Raw genomic sequence first — 15,755 nt, 5'->3', positions numbered from 1 at the left:
TTGAAGCCTTACTCCTAGTTACTGACACTGGGACAATGTTCCACTGTTAAGTTCTCTGCTGGAAGCTCCCAACTTAGGTGTCCTTTTTCCTAACAAGAATGTAGTGATGGTACCAGTACGACCTAAAAATCGGATCGCAAATGAAGCCTGTGATGAGCTCCGGGCATTATCAGGAAATGCGGATCTCACCATTCAGCTTCCAGAGTCCAGGCAGGAACACACACTGCAACATCTTGGGCATCTTGACAGCCGTGTGTTAAGGCTCCCTGGGGAAGAACGGCACTTTCAGCTCACAGTGTAACTCAGGTCCCAGTCCTAGGGGCGCCCTGGCTGTGGCTGGAGTACGAAGACTTTCTGTACTTGCCAGCTTGCCATGCAGACTAGTCAAAAGACACATACTGAAAGGTTATGATTTTTAAAACAGGTCATTCTCGCAGCTGTGTATATGTCATTTTTAGGTGAAACTAGGTACAAACAAACAAACAAAAACCCGCAGAGCATGCAGCCGGGAATAGAGTGACTACCATTCCTGACTCGTGCAGTCCACTGCCTCCCTTCCATGGGCTATGGGCAGTTTGGCCTTGGCTGCAAATGCCAATTAGTGGCAGCAGGCTAAGTAGGAGTATAGATCCGACTTTAAAAATAAAAATGGGTTACAGAAAAAGGGGCTAAGGTCCACTAGATCAGTGCTTCAGGAGGAGCCTTAGATTAGCACAAAGTGTGCCATGAGGGCTAGTGATGACGCGGCTCTTGGGGAAACACTGCCCTAGCATCCCTTAGGTCCTGAGTTTGGGGGGGGGGTTGGGTGGCGGGGGAGGGGGCAGAGGTGAGGGGGAGAGAGGGACCTGAGAGCGAGGAGACCTGCACACGATCGATCGCTGTGGGTCATCTCAGGAAACTGCTAAGCCTCTCTGCACTCTGGGGTTCTCCTGAGAAACACCCCATTCCCGTGAAGGCTTCTCACGTGCCCCACAGCCCTGTGCAGTAGTGATTTTGTTTTCCCTCTCCCAGACTGACGAGGAGAAGAGGCAGGGGCTCCCTGTAGTGATGCCAGTGTTCGACCGCAATACCTGCAGCATCCCCAAGTCCCAGATCTCCTTCATCGACTACTTCATAACGGACATGTTTGATGCTTGGGATGGTAAGTTGGCTGCTGTTTTATCACCCATGAAGGACATTTCATATACTTAATGAAGATCGCCTTTAGGGGCATAGGCTGGGTCTAAAGGTAAATGAAATATAACTATATTTATGTGTGTATATGTGTGTGTGTATATACACATGTGTACACACGCACACGCGCGCACACACACACACACACACACTATGAGCCCTTTGTGGTGTGGGCCATTAGAGTAGGTACATCCTGGTATCTGGCACAATCTTGAGTGCATTAGGCCCAATGAACGAGCATTACTAGACAAATAAGTCTTCAACTTCTCAAAGGACAGATCCCCAAAGTGGACAACTGTTTCATTCTCACACTGGAAGAAATTCCATTAAGCAAAATGTATTTCATTCTCTGTGACAATTTCAGGGTCAAGAGAGTTACGTTAAAAAAAAAAAAAAAAAAGCCTGTTTGTTTCAGCAGCTAATGGGTGTAACTCATAGCTCAGGGTGGAGGACTGCTTCCCTAGTGTACAAGGCCCTAGGTTCAACTCCTAGCACTACAAAACAAAACAAACAAATAAATGAAAGAAAGAAAGAAAAAAGAGAGAGAAACTAGTGTTCTCATACATATGTTGACTTGAAGCCTGAGGCCTTGAAGATGTCTGTCCTGTTCTTTTTGTGGGGTACATATGCAAACAGACATCAGGGGTCATCCTTGGGTGCTGTACCTCAGGAGCCAGCCACTTTTCTTTATACAGGGTTTCTCATTGGCCTGGAGCCTCCCAACTGGGTTAGGCTAGCTGGCTAGTGAGCCCCAGGGATATCTACCTCCCCAAAGCTGGGGTTACAGGTGCATGCTACCATGGCCAGCTTTTTATATTGTCTGGGGACTGCACTCAGGTCTTCAAGACTGAATGGCAAGCAGGTTGCTATCTCCTCTACTTCTGATCCCTGAGGCCAAACCTAATGAGTACTCCTGAAATCCAACTGACCGTGATGTGTTTTTTTGGATTCTGTTCATGCCCTGACAGCCTTCGCGCACCTGCCAGCCCTGATGCAGCACTTGGCAGACAACTACAAACACTGGAAGACCCTGGATGACCTCAAATGCAAAAGTCTGAGACTTCCATCCGACAGCTAAAGCGAGGCCAGGAAAGGGACCTCTTGATCTACGATGGACACTGTGAACCACGGAGGAGTATGAACAGGAGGGTTTCCTTTAGAATGAAAATGACGTGTGTAGATTAAGGAGCTGGTGTTTAATATCTGACCTGAATCATGCACGCCCCCCCAATTCATTTTTCAGAGCATTTATATTCCATCAGTAAAAATATGTTCTTTTGAATCACTTAGTAACCAAATGGCCCGCCTGGCAGCCTCCTCTGCCAGGCTGTGTGGGCCCCTACAGAACCACGGAGCTGACTGACTCACTGTAGTTACAAGCAGGACACGGGAAGCAGAGACCTGGCATCTGTGAGTCCATTCGTCTGATGGAGAGCAGGGAGGGAGCTTAGCCAGTGTTCAGTTCGACTTTCACCAGAAAACTCACTACTGATCTTTAGCTTCACTGCTCTCCTCCATGGCAAGAGTGTGAAGGACTCCTAAAAAGCTTCTCTGAGGAGATATGTGCAAGGAAAAAAAGCTACGTTAAGATGGGTAGAACAGGATGAAATTGTCAATAAACTAGTTAGCATCACGGCTCTCAGGGCTCCATGGCAGGTAGTGTGATGCTCAAGGAAGAACACAGCCTTGGCCTGGGGACTGTTCCTCAGACTGGCATCAGCCACCTGTGGAGCCTTCTTTCCTAGAAGGATCTCGCCTTTTAGAAAGCCAAATGATGGGGAAGGAGTGGGATCCTGCTTGGGGGGCGGTGGTCCTTGAGTGTCCCTGACTTCAGGCTCCTGGACACCGCCACAGGTCAAGAGTATCTATAAAAGCCATTAAATCTGAATGCTCATGGGCAAGCTTTTTTTAAAAAATACAAAATTTAAGAGAAGAAAAAAAAATTTATATATATATATATACATATATATATTTGCTGTTCAAAGATTTTTATTAAAATAATCTAAATGCCCTGGATCTTCACCCCTCGAGTTTGCTGGGCATTACCTGTACATCTGTATTTGGGAAGGAAATGGGGAAGTGTCAAGGTTCAGAGAGTTTTCATTTATATTTGAGATCATGCCATTTGCTTTAATGATGTAAAAAGGGATTGCAAGAAGTGTAAATATATCAGAACATAGGCATATGGAGAGGCAGTAAATACTATTTTAAGCTACTAATTGTACGGTAAGCTTCTAAAGCACAAGTGCATATTTTTATACAACTCTTTTCACAACTTTCTGTGCTCTGCGTAAAGTCAGACTTGAGATTTTTCCTTTCTCTCTTCCCAGCCATCCCTTCTCTATGTATTACGAACATCAGAAATGAAGTAAACAAAACCCCTCAGTTTTATTTTATCTGTACTCCATGATGCATCCTGGAGAGGCACAGAAACTGAACTAATTGAACCGGTAGCTACATTCTTCCAAATGAAAATTGGACTGCAGACTATGTAAAAAATCGGTACATGGGGAGGAAAAGGACAACTTATCACTACGTAATGTGCCAATGTTTTTTTTTCTATGTTTTGTACCAAAGTGTAAACATGTATGACAATTCCATGCACAGAAATGCATCTAAATTATTTTTGTTAGTCAGTAAGAGGGCTTGCGTGGCTGGACAGAGCTGGCTTTGTATTGTAGTGACGCATTGTGTACATGTGATGAAATGTTTTGTGACGTACTTGTAACTAAATTCTTACAGTCATTTTTCATTCCCTACAGCTGTTTTTATTTTATCTCTTTGGCCTAAACTTTTCATAATTTCAAGTTTGGGGTTCCAGTGTCCTTTATTTCACGAGTCGCCAAGCCTGTTTTCAGACACCGACGTCAGAGTGCAGGATCTCAGAGACAAAAGCAATCTCCTTAGCCTTCAGAAATTTGCCGGATACAAGGACAATCTTTTTCTGAGCAGCTTGCTTTCGGTCCCACTTGGGAAAGAACACTTGCCAGGCACCTGACATTTCCTATATAAAACATTGAAGCCTGCTCAGGGTTTCGTAGGCTCGATTTCATGTTAACTTCAAATGTTAATAACATGTGGGTGTAAAGTGCTGGAAGTCATCCAGGAGGTAAAGGTTCCCTATACTGTGCGGAATTATCAGTGTCAATTACAGAGATCTTCTGAGTTGCTAAGAGGCATATTTACTAGAATCATGGACTTTCAGGTAATGTTCACACACCTCAGATAATTTTTATGTGATACATATAAACTATTGTAAGTGTCTCTTACTCCTGTTTACTGTGACACCATGTGTGGAGAGGACCTATATTAACTTAGGAAAACGTAAAGGCAAGCAAAGTCATGTTAACACTATTATTAACTACTCTGCTAAAAAAGGGAACTTAGCTGTAAAATACTGTTACATGAACCAGAATGGTTCCACAGCTTCAGCCACTCCTCAGTCAGGGGTGGCCACCCTCCCCAGCAAAGACCAGGTATCATCAGTTCAATTGGCACCCATTCAGCCTGTGAGCAACAGACAAGACTGCGTTGCACAAATGCACCCAGAGACCCAGCTCAAAGTATTTTAAGGGCAAGCGACGAGGCACACGATACACAGAGATCTGGCCCAGATGGCTAAGTGAGCGAAGCAGGAAAACATGTACAGAATATATACTGGCCTTAGCTCGGATTGTCTTCCTCTAAACTGCAAGTTCAAGTCTTAGGAACAGTCTACATGGAAATACTCAACAGCAAAGGTGCCGATCCTTGCCATGGTCACACCTATCATGCTCCATTTCCCTGACCTCAGCGGGGCACTCACACCAGGTCTCTCAGTTGGCTGGCAGTTCCCCTCGGAACACACTAGTTCTCACCAGTAGTGGGAAACTAGTTAACTAGAGTGAAACAACAGCAATGCTTGACTCAGATCCTACCTGCTCTTAAAACTCAAGCACTGCCTGGTGGTGGTGGTGGTGGCGCACACCTTTAATCCCAGCACTCGGGAGGCAGAGGCAGGTGGATCTCTGTGAGTTTGAGGCCAGCCTGGTCTACAGAGCGAGTTCCAGGACAGCAAGGACTAAACAGAGAAACTCTCTCTTGAAAACAAACAAACTAACTAACTAACTTGAGCATGGCTTCTGCCACTCCATTTAAATCGATACAAAACACGAATCCAAAACAGACTAGGAAACAGTTATTTAAAACAAAACAAAACAAAACAAAACCCTGTAAATTCCTTGTCTTACCTCATTTAAGAAAACATCTTTACTAACTAATGGCCTAATACAAAATTTGCAAAGAAAAAAATAGTGAGTAAAAGGGAAAGTTTATCTATGGAGCAAAATTCAGAGCTTTAAGTGAGTCTAAAATTGATTCGCCAGACTGACCAGCAAGCTGATGCATCGAGCAGACTACATGTCTGCCCGGCTGACGGGTGCTAGCCACATTTCATCTTCGGGAAGAAGGATGAGAAATCGGCCTCTTGTGTTGACTCCTCAAATAACAATGGTTTGCTGGCTAAAAGATAGTTAATTTTCTCATTCACACGCTGCTATGTCCTAATTAAGGTAGCTTATATTTTAATATTCCTTTTTCCTACTTGTAAAATGATGAGTGATGTTAGGCATTTCATTGTGAAATACAACAGCAACAAGGGCTGTGGACACTGACTTTCCTAACACGGTCACCATGAAGTCCTCCCAGTCTCTCTCACGCTCTTCCTGAACTGTTTTTAAGGCTGTTCAATGCTGATGGGCACTAGAGAGCGGGCTACCCTCTCCTGGTCTTAGTTTCCTCATTTCTAACATTTTGCCATTGACCCACCTACAGTCTTAATGCTACCAATCTTCGTAGGCAGCTGTGAAAGTGAACATTAAAAGCAGTGAAAGGAAGAATTTACAGCATCCATCTAGGGAGCAGAGTGCACACGTGTGCATACACAAATGTGCAGACATACTCTCAGTGCCTAACATCACTCCTCTTGCCTGTCTTTAATAAGATTCCTTAATCATTAATTCAAGAATAATCCCCACGGCTGTGTAGAATACACTTTATGTTTTAGTGCTGAAAGTGAGAATATTGTCATAAGGCTGGTAGGGAGATGGAGATGGTCCAGTCTTCGTGGATGTTCAAAGAACCAATAGTGAGGCTGTCCTTGACCATTTCATATTAAGGCAAGGGCAGAGCAGATGCCAGAGCAATTCCCCTGCAGTTCCTGACCTCAAAAGAGCTGTGTCTCTTTCCTAGTCCAGGGCTCACCCCAGAAACACCCAAGTACTATTCTGGCCAATGAGTGTTCCAGCCAGTTCACACTGAGAAAGAAATACACCCTTAGATGATGCCTGTGGACTGGAGCACAGAGGGATTTTGGTAGGCACAATTAAATTTTTTTCAGTGACTTAAAAATAGTTGGTACCAAAAAGAATCATTGTATTTAAAGAAAACAATTCTTTTTTTTGGCTAATATTCAAGTTTAGAACTAGTGAACACTGATAGCTACTAAAGGACAGGAGAATTTGTAGTAGAATGGATATATTTATCCTGACCATTCTTACACAGTCTTTAAAGGAAACAAAAATAAAACGTGTAAATAATGTGACTACTTTAGGTATCTTTTTTCTATCATTTTAAAAAACAGAACACAGCACCCTCCACTTCCAGCAGCAAGGCCCAGTGGAAACTTGTGCTAGGTTCTTGGTGGACACACTTGTTGCTGACAGACAGACAGAACTTCATAGGCAAGAACATTACAAATCTAAGTGATCGGTATGTTATGGTTTTCAGAGTGCCGCTCTGTATTTGATGTCCAAGGCTTATACATATGTATTTGTCCAGTTCCTTCAACTAGACAGCATGGTATAAGTCACCGTCCTCTTCTAACTTCTGAAATAACTTGATACTTCGGAATCCAGATTCCCGCTCTCCATTTTTCCACAAAATAATGAGATGATCTGCAGAGCATGTTACCAGTCCATGATCTTCGAAGTACAGAAACATCTGTGAGGTAAAGTGAAACACTAGTTTAAACCCATCAAGAAGAGGCTAAAGCTAGATCAGCATGTGTGCTTCTACCAGACGAGGGTTTCTTTGGATTTGAATGCCAAGTCGTTTCATTCTCTAATGAGAGACTTTCTTGTCTCCAGTGCTGGTGAGCCAAGCTAGGGTCCCGTGCGACTGCTCCACCCTGAGCCCTCTCCCCAGCCTGTGCTGTTGTGAGCCAGGGCTCACTGCTACCGTCTAGGCTAGCTCAAGGGCTACAGCCTCTTGCTGTCTTGGCCTCCTTCGTGCTGGGGTGACAGCCCTATGACACTAAGCCTAGTGAAAATTTCCCTTTTCAAAAACCTATTGGTACAACCAATATTTTATATTTTAATGGGTTTTCTTGAGCAACTATAGAACTACAGTAACAACGATTTTTCAAAACATCTTCCGAGTTTACCACAATCTCATCATTCACGTACTGGCTTTAAGATCTGGTCAGGTGCGGGTCCCCTCACACTTGCGTTATTTAGTAAAAAAAAAAAAAATGGCTACCAACCAAATTTCCTGAGATAAACACTGGCTTGGGTGATTTCTGTCAAGCAGAGGTGCAGAGTCAGTGCACCGCATTTACCAAGTGACTCCAGCTTGGAAGCCAGCGCCAGCTGCAACCACGGGGTCCCAGTGACAGATTCTGTAATCAGTTCTGCCCTGTGGCATGCCACAGGAGATTGGAGATCCAGCACAGCACTACAATTGTCACTGGGAGAAAACTCTCTAAATAAAAGGAAAGGACGTGCTAGGGAAGGAAGAGGAAGGAGGCTAGGTGCAGAACGGACAAAGGATGGAGGCTGCGGATGGAGAGAGAGCCGAGGTTAGAGAGAAAAACCTAGGAGTAGGGTGACGCCCTTTAGTGACCCAGTGTAAGACAGGACAAGAGAGTAAGGTCAAAGGTCAGGACTTCCTGATGACTATGGAGCAAAAGAGAAGAATATGGGGGGGGGAGGGCAGAATTTCTCGGGGGACTGGGCCATCAGTGCATGGGTTAGCAGGGCCGGGCTGGGCAGCAAGGATGAGAACAGAAGCTGTGAGGTTATTCAGGAAGCAGCACCTGGTAACAAGGGTCTGAACTTGCCAATGAAGCCAAAGGTGCTTTTTACAAATGCTGCCATGCAGGATGAGGGCCAGCTCGGTGGATGACAGAGTGCCTGCCTAGCATGCAGAGGATGGAATGCCTTGGGGGACAGCGAGGAGACAGAAAGTATAAACACTTTCAAGGACGTTCTTAAACTTTTCACTTATATAATGATAAATGCGCCATTTCAAAAGTCTCCTCCACCGCTTCAAACTTCTAATGGGGTGTAGCTGCCCACATTGGGCGCCATTTGTAGCTAGAGTTTTCTCTCCAGGACCCGCCAAGCCCCAGCAGTCCGACAGCCCATTTATAAAATAAACATACAGACGCTTATATTAACTTATGAACTGCATGGCTGTGGCAGACTTCTTGTTATCTAGTTCTTCTATCTTAAATTAACCCATTTCTATTAGTCTATAAGTTGCCACGTGGCTTGTGGCCAGTGTGGCTGCTGCTTCTAAGTATGGATGCCCATCCAAATGAAAAGCAATTTGTTCCTCACTGGCTAAGAAACAGGAAGAACAAGTCAGGAAATGTATCACTTAGGGCCCCTTCACTGCTCTCCGTACACTGTTACCAGGTCCCGTCACCCCCTCCTCTCCATTCCTTCCTTCCCTCATTGCAGACAATGGTGCGTACTGTAAACTACGGAGGTGTTTGCAGTTCCACAGTGAGACTCTCCTGCAGAGTTCCTAAACTTCAGAATGCAAAGTGGTAAGGTAACAGGGTTCTACAACTAGTATTAATCAAAGGCAGTGAAAACAACCTCTGATCGAATTTGGTTACGAACCCTGGGATTAGATCCTGTTAAGGCTTTTACCCTCCACATATAGCCACAGCATTCCATGCTTCCTCTGTTGACTATTGTGATACACCTTCCAATTCACTAACATCACCCTATGATCGATCAGCTACCTTCATCTCCTATACAGTGGTGACTAAGCCTGTTCTTAAACCTCTCTCTATGAAGGGTGATCCTAACCGCTTGTACTATCACTGTCTTATTCTATAGTCTGATCTTGAAAAAGCCTACAGCTGAGAACGTGCGAGTCTTACTTAGAGCAACTGACTTAAAAAAGAACGGTGATGCAAAAGCAGGAACTGCCCAGACGGCATGCCCACTGACAGTGGTACCTCCACGGAGGACGAGTGTCCGATCAGATCTCCAGTGAGCTCCAGGGAACACGTAGTGCTGTTTTCTTGCTGTTTTTTAACAGGCTGGCTGGTTTGCTTGTTCACTCGTCCAAATCCCCACATATTAAAAAACCCTACAAAGAGACAATCGTTTCGGTCATTTCGAAAACTACTGTGCTTTTTCCTTACAGAAAGGCAGAACATTGAAACACAACCACGTCTCATAGTTCTGTCTGTCAAGATGAAGGCACCGGACACTAGCTAAGATCTGTGAATTTATTATGTTGTATTGTTCTTAATGAACCTAGCTCCACATTTCTTCCACTGCCCCTACTCACTCACTAGTGGCAACAAAACAGACAGACACTGGAATGTAAGAGAAGTGAACAGCCTGAAAGGTTGTAACGATCAAAAATCAGTGGAGAAGCGCACTTCAGACCTATCAACAAAACACAGAGGAAAGTCTGTATGTGTGTGTGTATGTGTATGTGTATGTGTGTGAGAGAGAGAGAGAGAGAATATCCCAGAATTTCAAGTAAACTGAAAAATACAAGTACGAACACCAGTATTTGACTTATTAAGGATTAATAATTAAATTCATTCAAATATTCAGATTTATTTTTCAAACCAAACACCTAAAAGACCTCATAAGATAATGACATTAACAAAGAAAGGTAAGTTGTTTTTTTCTGTAAATTGCATTCAGTGTGAACAATAATGCTTTTATATCAATGGTAATAAATTGTGCTTATGTCAGTCAGAATTATAGACAATTTTATAAATGTGTAATTACTTTGGTAGGCTACCTGGTCATTCGGATTACCTGAAAGTCACACTTTTCTCTCAAAATAAAAAAACTGTAATTGATTTCACTTGAAATTAAGAGATAGTTTCACACTGAAGGAAAATTAAGACAATTTCTAATCCCAAGAACCACTGGCATCCCATAAATGTCTGATGCCTGCACTGAGCATATCCTATACGGTTCCTGCGGCTCTCATTATCACCTTCCAGTTTCCTGTCGGATGAGATGGAAAAGGGAAGCAGGGGAGAGGAGGGAGGGAGAGGGAGGAGGGAGGGAGAGGGAGGAGGGAGGGGGAGGACCACACCGCTCTGTGGGAAGGCACACACCTGTAGGGACAGGTTCAGCTGCCAGCTGCTGTTTTTCTCGGACCTCCCAAATGCGTACACTGCCATCTTCTGAGCATGAGATTAACTGCCTGTCAGAACGAAAAGCCAACAGAGAAAGACAGGAAGAGCACCTCGGAAGGCCGAGCGCTAACTGCTGAAATGGCTGGAGCCCTCGGCTGACTGTGGTCGCTTTTGCCAAGGCGTCATCACAACCTGGCTTTACAGTGCAAACTGAAACCAGCTGCAGGCAAAGAGCACGTGACACTCCGTGACATTGGCTCAGGTAACGCAAAAGTATCATCTCCACTCTTTAAAGACCATTCAGAAAAATGGCATGAACTATACAATGCCCTAAGCAGTTTCGCCCTTCCCGCCTCTTATCACATCTCTTTCCGCAGCGCCTCTCATCTGAAGGATCCTGCATGGAAAATGCTACTCTGTGACTTCATCAGTGGAATCTTAACTGCCAAATGCCCTGGGTTAGTAGTCTCAGACAGTAAGCGCTGCAACCTGATTTTAGCCATTCTCATACACCACTGTAAAAAAACGAGTTTATAGAAAATATAAAAAGAAATCCTTCTTTAAAAAAATAGTGTAATTCATTTAACCTTGCTCCTGTAGATTTTTGTCATATATTGCTACAAACTCTTCAATTACAGTCAGTCATGGAACATTCTCTATTTCTAAAAGAATACCAAGGTCAAAGCCATGGAGCCAGTTAATTTGGCTACTGCAGAAATTACGTTGGTGGCCCCGGGGACCGTGACTGTCTTTCATCTTTGCTGAGATGGGAACGTGTACCTGTTGGGAAGTTTGTCGATGTGCAGGATGTTGGAGTCATGCGCAGTTTTCTGGCAGGCAATCACACGCTTCAGTTGTAGGTTATACACATACAGCCCCCTTCCAACTGCAGCAAATATGTTCTGGGTGGCAGGGATGGAGAAAGTTCAGAAATTGGCATAGAACTAGTCATGACTACCTGGTATAATAGAATTCCCCCCATGTGACACTGGGGAGGCACTGTTACCTTCCCAGCCTTCAGACAAAAACGACAGTCCTGCCCTGTGACACCCCCAATGTCAAAGTCACCAAGGAAGGCTTGGCACACTCAGCAAGCCCGAGGAAAGCATGCCGGGAAGGCTCCGCACGGGGCAGCTCAGCTCTGCCTTCGTGCTCTCTGGAGACCAGAGCTGCAGGAGTGGTGGCTGCTACCAGGGCCCTGCAGCAGAAGGTGCCTAAGAGCAGCCTGGGCCTCCAAAGAACACGATACCCTTGGGAATTTACTCAGCTGCTCTTGTCTGGAAACGTAGGCAAAATGACTTGCTCTGCACATCTTAAGCAACCCAAAGGCCTACAAACAACCTGAAGAAGTCTTTGCTATGGTGGCACTATCCTAAGGTCATCCGAAGAATTAAGAGAAAAAAAAATTCTAAACATAGTGCTAGAAATACTTTCCTATCAAGACACTGGAATCTTTAGAAAGTATTTTTGCTAATGTTCACGTCACCTCCACCGTATAGCCTCTGTTAAGGTGTGAGAGGAGAGCATTATTGTCACTTTTCAGATTGGCAAGTTAAAATGGAAGAAACTGAAGGGCTGGTGAAAATGGCTGGTAAGGGCGCCTGCCACCAAGTCTGATGGCCTGAGTCCCGTCCCGGGATCCATGTGATGAAGAAGAGAACCAACTCCACGTGGGCCACAGCACAACTCTCACACACACACACACACACACACACACACACACACACACACACACACACACACACACACAAATAAATACATTTTAAAAAGTTTTTCAAATGAAATAACGTGAAAAGTGACGGAGGAAGAAACTTGGCGCTGACCCCCAGCCTCCGTACTCACACCCCTGCGTTGGCCTCAGTGCCTCGTGCCAGCACCCACATAAGCACACAAACATGTACACATGCACACAAAGCAGTGCAAAGAAAATAAAAGTACTAGTCCTGAATTTTTTCAGTGCAAATAACAAAACGGTAACAAGGATGTAAATGAGGATAGAGAACAAACAAAAGAAAGGTTTCCTTTACTTCCTTTCTCAAGGCTATGAACACAGAGAAAAATAACTCCCTTTAGACACATTTTCTGAGCCACTGAGGCTTAAAGAAAAGTCTTTTTCAGATCAGAGGCAAGAGTCGGCACTGGTTTTTCAGCATGCACTTCCAAAGCACCACTCACTGCCTGCCAAGCCAGGCGGCAGCTCTTCTCGCCCGGGTGCTCTGGCCAGGATGCCAGCAACCAAGAAGGGGAGCATGTCTCAAAGTTCTCACTCTTTCCCTCTCTAGGAAACGTATCTGAAAACAAATGAAACAGTAACCTCAAGCACGACGGGATTGCTTAATCCAACCCAAACTGGGTATGGAAATTTGTGTTCTAATCATTTCTTTGCGTGCAAGATTAGAAGCAAGGATGAAAGTGCTCTTTTTAAATATAAGTGGTACACTCCTTGTACAATTGTCAGGCCACTTCAGAACCTGAAACCATTGGCGGTAACCTTTTCGTTACTCTGCGTGTGCGTGTGCGTGTGTACACGTGTGCTCAGGTACATTCATGTACTGATTCTCTCCACCCTGTGGATCCTGTCAATCACTCAGGTTGGTGGCTGGTGGCAGGTGCCTTTTCCACTGAAGTGCCTCTGCCCCTCTCCGCAGCCCAGAATCACATGTCCAACATACTAGGCTTTAAATATCGGAGACTGATTTTACTTGTAACAATTACAATTTATACTTTTTACCTCTTCATCACAGGTGGCATGATTAATAGAAATGTCATTTTGTTTCTGGCAGAGTTTTATTTCCTGCTGGGCATCCAGCTGTGAAGATGGGTTCCAGAAGCTGCGCTCACAAGCTTGCACAGTCCAGTCCAGGGCATCCCAGATGATCAGCTCTCCAACATGGGAGCCAGTGGCGAAACTCGTATCTAGAAAAGTTCACAAATGCTCCAGTACTGATCATGTTCTCTAGGCTAAAAATAAAAAATGAATGGGCTTCCTAACTGTACCTAGACAAGCTAAACAGAAAGATTAATATGACAGTAGGAGGCTAGAAACAGACTAGTTCACTGACTGAAGATAAATAGTACAGTTTGGGCCAACAAAAATGCCATCTATAATGTTTGGTCAACTTTTACAGGAATAAAAATAAAAGAATCTTCCTTAAATGATATGCCAAAAAACTGTCAGTTAAAACACTGAGGGTACTTATAGGCGTGGATAAAGTAAGTAGTTCTATGAATACAGCGTGTTAAAGGGCACTAAAAAAGGACAGAGGAGACATACAAAGAAATCTGCTTGGCAAAGAAAGATACACATATGATTTAAAAAATGGGGAGAATTGGCAACTTAAATATTAAAACAGCTCATTATACTCAATGCATATGGCACTCCTGGGAATGAATAAGAATAAAAAAATAGATGGAAAATGAATGTGATAACATTTTAACTACTTTAATAAAGAAGTTTTAAATGATATATAAAGTATAGGTGAGAAATATGTGGGAATCGGTGTGTTTATATACTACTAATGTCTTAGTACATTTTGGCACAATATCACACAATTATTTCAAAGATTAATTTAATAATAGGAGTCAAACTGTAAAATAACAAACATATTGATCCACCAGTTCCATTTCAAGGAATTTATCCTGAGAGAAAAGCATAACAATGTATGTACAAAGCTGCAAGACATAATCCTAAGAATTTGAGGTCAGCCTAAATATCCAACTGCAGGCTAGATAATATGACAACCATAAAATAAAATACTAGCTATTGAAAATTGATCTGTAAAGTTATATTTATATTGACATGGAACTAAGGTCATACATACTCATAAAACAGTAAAGCGTGTATATACAAATGCACATACGTATACACATATGAAATACATAAAAAGATGTACCCTAGTATTTAATTCTGAATAATGGCACAATTTTCACTTTAATCCCATTTTTAATGTAATGCTATGTTTCTTGCTAGTGCCATATTTTTATTATGACTATGTTTAACTTGTAAAATAATAAGCTTTAAAACCCTCAAATAGAGTTAAACTAAGGCCTAGACAATTTATACATTATACATTTAATAGATATATGCAACTGCTAGACTAAAAATTACTCTCAAATGTAATTTATTAACTATTCTTACATATTTAAGGCAAGTCAGAACAGAACAATGCTCTGAGCATAGAACTCACGTTACACTTCTGGCTCTGCCTGTTACTAGCCAGCTAGTCTCAAGGAAATCACTAACCTTTCTCTGCCTTGGATTCCTCTGCATTAAATGAGGATGATTATAGAAAATAAATAAATAGTAAATATCTAGCTATTTTAAAAAACATCTACGTGATTTTGAGTATGGTTAATACTCTACATTAACAGTATTTAACTGTACAGTGATTTACAACTTAGAAATACACAGATGGGTAATTAGAACTTTATTATTCCATCTGTCAAATAAGCCAGCAGCACAGAAATCTGCTATAGCCAGATGAACAATCTCTTAGAAATAAAAGTCACTAACCATTCTAGATAGAAACACTATTTTTATCTTGGTCTCAGAGTCATAATAGGTAGCTTATTGATGTCTGTAGTTCCTGACACACTATAGAATGTGTTGTGTGAAGAAGTAAGTTTATTTATGGTCTCTGGAGGGAGACAACTTGCTAGTTTTAACTATGGCAGTTTGGGGTACCTCAGCGGCATTAATCTTCCCATGCCTCCTCCAATTTCACTCAACTCCAAAAGAATCAAAGAAGTTAAGGATGAAAAAGAGGCTCCTCGACTCCAGGTCTGGGTCTATAGTCAACCCTGAATTAAAACTTTGAGACTGACCACACAGTCGCCCGCTCTGGGGTTCTTTAACACAACACAAACACAGTTATCAATGACCTCTTGGATCTTTTCACTCAAAGCAAAAGATTGGCATTCACCTCAGCATACAGTTTCTCCCTGTGTAAATCGTATTTCCAGACAGGTCACTCAAAATGTTTCACACCAAACATCCTCAGTGATATAACAGTGGACGTATTTCATCCTGTAGTAGGAAAATCTCTCCAGCATCCATCTAGCCACACCTCCCAAGTGTGAATGCTCTGTGATTGCCACACTGCCAGCACAGAGCAAGCCAGGGTGCCAGAAGAGAGCAGGAACGTCAGCTTATGTCTTAGGAACCCCCCACCCCAGGACATTCAGACCCCTTCAGCAAGTT

At 43.2% G+C, this 15,755-nt stretch overlaps 2 protein-coding genes across 10 annotated transcripts in view; one reads left to right on the top strand and one right to left on the bottom strand.

The window, feature by feature from the left end:
• Pde8b (phosphodiesterase 8B) overlaps nt 1-3,980 on the top strand; it is a 227,246-nt gene extending 223,266 nt beyond the window's left edge. For all 8 annotated transcript variants that reach the window (XM_016000316.3, XM_016000315.3, XM_042261646.2 and 5 more), the window contains 2 exons: nt 1,012-1,141; nt 2,142-3,980. In XM_016000316.3, the coding sequence (XP_015855802.1) occupies nt 1,012-1,141; nt 2,142-2,251 (240 nt within the window). In that variant the 3' untranslated portion in view covers nt 2,252-3,980. The remainder of the gene's footprint in view (nt 1-1,011; nt 1,142-2,141) is intronic.
• Nucleotides 3,981-6,740: 2,760 nt separating this feature from the next.
• The window catches only part of Wdr41 (WD repeat domain 41), a 54,070-nt gene continuing 45,055 nt past the window's right edge, over nt 6,741-15,755 (bottom strand). Inside the window, exons 9-13 of one of the 2 annotated variants that reach the window (XM_076552079.1) lie at nt 13,287-13,471; nt 11,336-11,457; nt 10,535-10,623; nt 9,404-9,537; nt 6,741-7,152 (exon numbers count right to left, since the gene is read on the bottom strand). In XM_076552079.1, coding sequence (XP_076408194.1) covers nt 7,000-7,152; nt 9,404-9,537; nt 10,535-10,623; nt 11,336-11,457; nt 13,287-13,471 — 683 coding nt within the window. In that variant the 3' untranslated portion in view covers nt 6,741-6,999. Of the gene's footprint in view, nt 7,153-9,325; nt 9,538-10,534; nt 10,624-11,335; nt 11,458-13,286; nt 13,472-15,755 lie in introns of both variants that reach the window. The other variant, XM_076552080.1, reaches the window with a different exon arrangement.

This window comes from Peromyscus maniculatus, chromosome 15 (assembly GCF_049852395.1).
Source record: "Peromyscus maniculatus bairdii isolate BWxNUB_F1_BW_parent chromosome 15, HU_Pman_BW_mat_3.1, whole genome shotgun sequence".
Classification (NCBI taxonomy): Eukaryota; Metazoa; Chordata; class Mammalia; order Rodentia; family Cricetidae; genus Peromyscus; species Peromyscus maniculatus.
The sequence above is the reverse complement of the archived record's forward strand: the minus strand, read 5'-3'. Positions and strand labels throughout refer to the sequence as shown.